This window comes from Lissotriton vulgaris, chromosome 10, assembly GCF_964263255.1.
Source record: "Lissotriton vulgaris chromosome 10, aLisVul1.2, whole genome shotgun sequence".
NCBI classification, from domain to species: Eukaryota; Metazoa; Chordata; class Amphibia; order Caudata; family Salamandridae; genus Lissotriton; species Lissotriton vulgaris.
Genome location: NC_141698.1, coordinates 728,304,915 through 728,313,422, shown reverse-complemented (window position 1 = coordinate 728,313,422; position 8,508 = coordinate 728,304,915). Strand labels below are relative to the sequence as shown.

At 47.4% G+C, this 8,508-nt stretch overlaps 1 protein-coding gene across 1 annotated transcript in view; it reads left to right on the top strand.

Annotated features, from left to right (window-relative positions):
• Positions 1-318: 318 nt before the first annotated feature.
• The window catches only part of MTPAP (mitochondrial poly(A) polymerase), a 159,257-nt gene continuing 151,067 nt past the window's right edge, over positions 319-8,508 (top strand). Inside the window, exon 1 of the mRNA XM_086941589.1 lies at positions 319-543. Within this exon, the coding sequence (XP_086797715.1) occupies positions 378-543 (166 nt within the window). The 5' untranslated portion in view covers positions 319-377. The remainder of the gene's footprint in view (positions 544-8,508) is intronic.

The following is an 8,508-nucleotide window of genomic DNA, read 5'->3' as shown; positions in this document are numbered from 1 at the left end:
TTGGCACGGATGTGCCTAGAAGTTAATCAAACAGGTATGTTTTGGATCACAGTATTAAACAACGAACTGAAGAACGAACGACTTTGAGAGGATTTCAACTTGCGACCGCAGGATCACACATATGCCAGCAACCTGAACCATTTTGCCAACAATTTAAACAGCTTCGGTAAACATGCTTTATATTATCTCATGTGACATTTCGTCAAGATTGCCAGTCAAAATCACGGAGATTGGAAAAAACACTCCTGCGTCGTGTTTATTGAATGGTCGGGCTATCTCCAATGTAGAGTATTAACTCACTGTCACAGTACACCTACTGGTTTCAATGACATAACGCGTTTTGACCTTCTGCGAGATCCGTAGCAGCCTTCAGACGCATGCGCGGTGGTGTAGTTTCTCTTTCTGTCATGGCGGCCTGCATAGGGCTGCCCATACTTGGGAGGAACTCATGTCCCCAGTCTGTACGGATTGCTTGTTTGAAATTCCGGGAATTAAGCGCAATCGCCGCTCGGGAAGAGCTGGTGGCAAAGCCCGAGGAGACAGGTACGAGCGACGCGCAGCGCCTCTGGAGATGATTACTCTATAGAATTGCCTTGTACTATAAAGGAGATTCCATGATCGTATTTATTTTTATTTATTTATTTATGCATTTTTATATAGCGCGGACTTTACCCGAAGGTGTCAGAGCGCTTCACAAAAGGAACAGAAATGAAACATAATGAGAAACATTACAAAAGAACAGATTACAAAAGCATACGTTACGTTACATAAGGTAATAGTGACAATTGTGAGCAAACAAAATACATGAGGTAATATAAATTGTGAGCAACCAAAAATACATGAGGTCGTAAAGGTAAAAGTGAAAATTGTGAGCAAACAAAATACATGAGGTAGTAAAAATTGTGAGCAACCAAAAATACATGAGGTAGCAAAAAGTGCACAAGAAGAAAAAGTGACAAGTGTGCAGTTACATGAGAAAACAAAGTATACATTGAGGCAGGGGCGCAACTAGGTCTTAATTTCGGGGGGGGGCTAACATGGCAGATGAAGGGGCGTGGCTAATGTTAATCAATGGGGCGGAGCTAAAATGGCAGATAATCAGGATCGGTTAATGCTCAGGTCAAGCCGTGAAAAAAATGTGGTGAATTCTGCATTTGAAACTGGACAACAATTAAAGCACACATTTTTGTTAATTTGATGCATTTATATGCACACACACACACACCCACATTTCCTTAAAACCCTACAACCCTTCAACTCATACCAACCCTAAAATTGCCCCCCTGGCACCCCAAAGCCTATACCTACCCTGAACCCTAAAATTAAACCAAAACCCATACCCACACTGAACCCCAAAATTACTCCTGGCACCCTAAAACCCATTACCACCCTGAACTCTGAAATTACCCCCTGACACCCCAAAACCCATACCCACCCTGAACCCTAAAATTACCCCTGCCACCCCAAAACCCATACCCACCTGAACCCTAAAATTACCCCTGGCACCCAAAAACCCATACCCGCAGTGATCCCTAAAATTACACCCTTGCCCCCCAAACCCATACTCACCCTGAATCTTAAAATTACCACTAGCACACCAAAACACATACCCACGCTGAACCCTAAAATTAACCCTCTCACACCCTAAAACCCATACCAGCCCTGAACCCTAAAATTACCCCTGGCACCCCAGAAACCATACCCATGCTGAACCATAAATTACCCTCTTGCCCCCCAAAACCCATACCCACTCTGAACCTTAAAATTACCCCAGGCACCCCAAAACCCATACCCATGCTGAACCATACATTCCCCTCTGGCACCCCATAACCCATATCCACCCTGAACCCTAAAATAGCCCCCTGACATTCCAAAACCCACACCTGCCCTAAACCCTAAAATTACCCCTGGCACTATAAAACACATACCCACGCTGAACCCTAAAATTAATCCCATGGCACCCCAAAACCCACACCCACCCTGAACCTTAAAATTACCCCTGGCACCCCAAAACCCATACCCATGCTGAACCATAAATTCCCCCCGGCATCCCATAACTCATACCAACCCTGAACCATAATTCCCCCCTGAAACCCCATAACCCATTCCCACCCTAAACCCTAAAATTGCCCCCTGACACCCCAAAACCCACACCTGCCCTGAACCCTAAAATTACCCCTGGCACACCAAAACACATACCCACGCTGAACCCTAAAATGTTCCCTGGCACCCCATAACCCATACTCACCTTGAACCCTAAAATTGCCCCCTGGAACCCCAAAACCCATACCTGCTCAGAACCCTAAAATTACCCCCTGGCACCCCAATCCGTAACCCACCCTGAACCATAAAAGTACTCACTGGCACCCTAAAACCCACACCCACCCTGAACTCTAAAATTACCCACTACCACCACAAAAAAAAAAATGAACACTACAAACTTACACTACATTTGCATATTTGGAGGGGACTGTCCTCTTTGACGTTTCTATGTATGTAAGTCAAGAACAACATTCAAAGTAACCTAGACATGCAGGCAGTAGGTAATGCTGTACTGAAAAATGCACTAAAGTTACTGGGACTTACATAAATAAAAAACTGCTGCCTGCTCCTCTGATACTATACTGTGGAGGCTGGCTGATCAGCAGCACTGTGTCCTGGCATCCAGTCCCTCGAAGGTCTCAGAGTAGATAGGTGGGGGTCAAATGGCTCCTGGATTCTCCTTGCCTGGGCCTCCTCTGATTCTTCCCTGGTGCCCTTGGATGCGAAAATAGAAAGATCCATGGCCCTGTTCACCATTTATCTGGTGAGCAGCGCCTTGGATGTGAATTCCATCCAAGTACACAGACAGCAGGGGCAAAGGGATGGCCAGTGCAGGTGATGCTTTTCCTTTGTAAATTAATTCCTGCTGGCGTCATAGCCCAGGGGTTGCTGTCTGCGCACTTGTATGAAATACACATCTATACAAGTGCACAGACAGCACCCCATGGGCTATGACGCCAGCAGAAATTCCTTTACAAAGGAAAAGCATCACCTTAACTGGCCAGCCCTTTCCCCCTGCTGTGCACTTCACACCCCATGCTCACAAGCGATCAAGTGCTTAGGTGAAATCCCTGCCTTCAGGCAAGGATTTCACCTCGCGGCGCCACCGTAAAGGAAAACAAGAGGTGGGGGCAGGAGGTCACTCACTGAAGCAGAGGCTGGCTGGCTCGGGCTGCTGGGCCTCTCAGAAAGCATTAAAAAAATCATTCTCCGATCGGATGCTATCTTGCACCATTTCAGTGCGTGTAATCTTAGCCCGGGCAGAGGAGGCGACGGGGGGGGGCTGAAGCCCGGTGAGCCCAATGGGTGTTGCGCGCCTGCATTGAGGTATAATACTGCAATAAGTATATAATAACTCAGGCACAAGAACAAGCGTTACGCAGGCAAAGATGGCACTTCTGCAAGTATCAAAGGCAAAAACATGTGAGAGGTAGCAAACCGTGTGTCACAAGGGCAAAGTGGTGTGTGCATGTTACAAAAGGGCACCAAACACAAGTACATGGAGAATACTGCAAAAGGGCAAACACTCCAAATCCAGGAATACACAGGGAAGGCACTTCCATGCAGGGCACGAGTCGGGGTACCACGCGGGTGGACGGCATCCCCCCACTTATTTCCGAGGGTTTTTCAGGGTGGACGCCGTCCACCCTGCTAAATCAAAACCGCGTCCACCATTAAAAAACTGGAGCGCGGCGCGCACAAAGTAAATAAAGCATTTCCGGGTGGGCGAGTGGCTGGCTGAATCCCGAAGTTACCAAGCACGCCGGTGGTCACCATGCCCCTGCACCTACCATTTGTCCGTAATTTTAACCGGGGACAGTTTGCCTCACCTCCCTTCTTGACTCCGATGCTGTATGAAAGCTCAGACCCCCAGCAGCACCGTAGAGGCACAGCGGGATGGCAGCCCTCACACCTCCAGCCCTTGATGAGCTGTTAAGAGGTGCCTGAAGGTGACAGAGGGAGGGGCTGCAGGTTCAGGAGCAGGGGGCATCCATTCACATGCAAACAACCCTGAATGCGTCTTGTATCTGCTATTTAGAGGGGAGCTCACAAATTCCATTTCTACCCAGGGCCCCAAACATCCGAGACTCGGCCAGATTACACCCCTGATTACACCGAGGCAGCACGTGGTTCTCTTCACAGAGCGTAATTACTGTCACTAAATTGTAAGCAAACCTCGGTTCTTCAAACATGCACAATGTAATACAATAAAGAAATGGCACAATCGCACCCACGCTGAGGACAATCAGTTCAATCAGTTCTCTCGGAGTATCTCCTGTAAGTACTGTATATCACAGTGGGGGATGGCATTTTGGACAGAGAGCCTGTCTTCTCGTTGTCTTGTGCAGGAGGGGGCGAGAAGCCCAAGATGATACTGGAATACTGCATGCCCAACGCTGTGTCCACCCTGGTGGATCACGTTCCCTCTCCTGTGATGACTCCTGCTCCTGTCCCCCCATGTTGTGGCTCCAGTCCACCCCCGCCTGTGATGGCTCTTGTCCCCCCCTGTGGTGGATCCTGTCTCCGCCCTGGGTGGCTTCTGTCCCAGTCCTGGAACGGCCCCTGCAGCGAGGGTGAAGTTCTTGATGGGCCTCTTCTCAAAAGGGCTCAGCTCAAAATTAATATGGAAAGGTGGGCATTTAAGTAAGTTAAGGGATGTGTGAATGGCTGGATGAATTAGTGAAAGGGTGAATGGATGAATGAAAGATTGAATAAATGGATAATGAGAGAGGATAGATGGATTGATGAGTGAGGGGAAGGATGGAGAGAAAATGTAAATAGCTGGATGTATGGGTGGAAGAGTAGCTGGATGATTGATGAGGGGAAAGATGGATGAGGGGAAGGATGAGGGATGGAGGGGAAGGATGGATGGATGGATGAGGGGAAGGATAATTGGATGAGGGGAAGGATGGATGGATGGAGGGGAAGGATGGATGGATGAAGGGAAGGATAAATGGATGGGATGGATGGATGGATGGATGGGTGAGGGGAAGGATGGATGAAAGGAAGGATGGATGAGGGGAAGGATGAAGGATGGATGGATGAGGGGCAGGATAAATGGATGGGATGGATGGATGGGTGAGGGGAAGGATGATGGATGAGGAGAAGGATGGATGGATGAGATGGATGGATGGGTAAGGGGAAGGATGGATGGATGAAGGGCAGGATAAATGGATGGGATGGATGGATGGGTGAGGGGAAGGATGGATGAAAGGAAGGATGGATGAGGGGAAGGATGGATGGATGACGGGAAAGGATGGATGATGAGGGGATGGATGGATGGATGATGAGGGGAAGGATGGATGGATGACGCGAAAGGATGGATGATGAGGGGAAGGATGGATGGATGGATGATGAGGGGAAGGATGGATGGATGACGGGAAAGGATGGATGATGAGGGGAAGGATGGATGGATGATGAGGGGAAGGATGGATGGATGATGAGGGGGTGGGTGAAAGGATGGATGATGAGGGGAAGGGTGGATGGATGGATGGATGATGAGGGGATGGATGGATGATGAGGGAATGGATGGATGATGAGGGGGTGGGTGAAAGGATGGATGGATGATGAGGGGAAGGATGGATGGATGATGAGGGGAAGGATGGATGGATGGATGATGAGGGGAAAGGATGGATGGGTGATGAGGGAAAAGGATGGATGGATGATGATGATGGGAAGGATGGATGGATGATGAGGGGAAGGACAGATGGATGGATGGATAGATGATGAGGCAAAAGGGTGGATGGATGATGAGGGAAAAGGATGGATGGATGATGAGGGAAAAGGATGGACGGATGATGAGGGGAAGGATGGATGGATGATGAGGGGAAGGACAGATGGATGGATGGATGGATGGATGGATGATGGGTGGGTGAAAGGATGGATGGATGGAGAGTGGGTGAAGGGATGGATGGATGTTGAGTGGGTGGGTGGGTGAAAGGATGGATGGATGAGTGGGTGGGTGAATGGTGGATGGGTGAAAGGATGGATCAGTGGATTGGATGGTGGGTGGGTGAAAGGATGGATGAGTGGGTGGGTGGATGGTGGGTGGATGATGGGGGGTAGGTGGATGAGTGAAATGATGGATGGATTGATGGATTGATAAGTGCAAGGGGGAATGAATGGACATATGAGTGAAAGGGTGGGTGTAAGGATGGATGAGTGAGTGAAAGGGAGGGTAGATGGACAAAAGGATGACTAGATGTGTGAAGGATTGAAATGATAGATGGATGAGTGATAGGGGCAATGGATGGATTCAGGAGTGGATGAGTAGAGGGATGGATGGGTTGGGTGGATGGATGGATGGATGGAAGGAAGGCTAAGTGAAAGGATTGCTGGAGAGAGAAAGGGAGGATGGATGGATGACTAAAAGAGTGGATGGGTGGAAGAATTAGTAAGTGAAAGGATGGCTGGATTGGTGAAAGGGAAAATGGCTGAATGGATGAGTGAATGGATGGATGGGATGAAGAGTGGATGGATAAGTGTACAGATGGATAGGGTGAAAGGGTGGATGGATGGATGGATAATGGAGGATGAGTGAAAGGATGGATGAGGGGATGGATGAAGGGATGGATGAGTGAAATGATAGATGGAAGGATACATGATGGATAGGTTTGCAAATGGTTGAATACTTTTGGAAATGGCTGGGCTTACTTATATACTATTGCGCGACCTCTGATGTGTCTGTAAAACGTACCTATTGTCCTGAAGTTTTGTCCTCCTGTCCTGAATTTGTGTCCTGAATTTTGACCCTTTGTCCTGAATTTTTACACTCACCGTCCAGAATTTGCACCAATGCCAGTTGGTCACCCTAATTCTTTGTGCGGTAGAAACGAGGCTCTTTAACACAGCAGCATGAGAGTGACGAGAGAGAAACCTGGCAGAGTGCTGCCAAAGAGCTCTCCCACTCAGAATATTTCATTATTCAAGTGATCGTGAACAATTAAGGGTAAACTGAGATGTGAAAAACTAAACACAATGCGATGCGGCTGCACAAGACTTGAGGAGTTAATTAAGTATTAGTACTAGCAAGTGTGCTGTAAGTTAAATTAACGATTCATAAAAGGGTATTCTCAGATGTGAGACCCTTGCTCATTGCACCATCAGGATTCAAGCAAACCGGGCCGAAGACGGCTGTAATGCCAGAAACCGGTCCCCGGGAGCTTGTTTCCTTCCCAGTGTAAGAATTGGCTTTTGTAGTTTGGTTTGCCCTGTTCCCATCATGCACTGGGACAGGAACAGACTAATTTGCATACAGCCAGGTTCTGAAACTGGGATGGTGCAGCGAGCTAAAAAACGGTGTTGGATCTAGCCCTGATCTCTTGACTGGGTAAGAGCTTTCTGCTTAATTCAGAGACTCTGTCCCTCACCACCCCTTGTTGTAAATATTTTTGTCCACCCTAAGGGTGGAAGGGTATTCTCAGATGTGAGACCCTTGCTCATTGCACCATCAGGATTCAAGCAAACCGGGCTGAAGACGGCTGTAATGCCAGAAACCGGTCCCTGGGAGCTTGTTTCCTTCCCAGTGTAAGAATTGGCTTTTGTAGTTTGGTTTGCCCTGTTCCCATCATGCACTGGGACAGGAACAGACTAATTTGCATACAGCCAGGTTCTGAAACTGGGATGGTGCAGTGAGCTAAAAAACGGTGTTGGATCTAGCCCTGATCTCTTGACTGGGTGAGAGCTTTCTGCTTAATTCAGAGACTCTGTCCCTCACCACCCCTTGTTGTAAGTAAGTTAAATTAAAACATTTTACATGCACTGTGCGCCTCGTGCGTGTAGAATCAGAGTCACACTAGACCCGGCGCTGCCAAATAAGTGCCGGCGCTAAGCACTGGCACAAATTAAGCCCTGCATTGAACAATTGACACCAGGCTACAAAATGTAAGTAGTATGATGGTGTACCCTTGTGTGTTCTTCCGTGTGTCGCTGTTTCCACATGGAATGTTTAATGATGACAGCAACGCCCCCTTCTAGTTTGTGTTGTCGGTCTGAATTGTATAATTTTGTGGAATGGGGAGGTGTAGGATGGCGCTTGATTGTTCATTTAAACATGACTCCATGATGACGTCTGACTTGGCATTACGTATGTCAGTATATTTTTAATTTAGGCTCAATCCTGTCAGTGTTTGGATAATTGCACTACTGGATAGGGGGGCACAAAGTTTTGCAAAGGTTCTGCCCGCTTTCTTCAAGGGGTCCCCACAAAATGACATCATGAGCTAGGCCCAACCCGATTTTATAGTAAGTAGTCTCTGTAAAGGGGGAAACAACCATTACAATGCATGAGTCATAATCGGCCCTTTTTTTAGGAACTATCACAAAAATAAACAGTATTAATACAAAGTAAAGCAATGTTTATATTTTGTTGCACTGAAGTAAATGAAGGCAAATAAGTCAAACTAAAATATACCAAAACTAAATACATTTCCTAAAATAAATAGAAATAAATAAATCTGCTAAAAT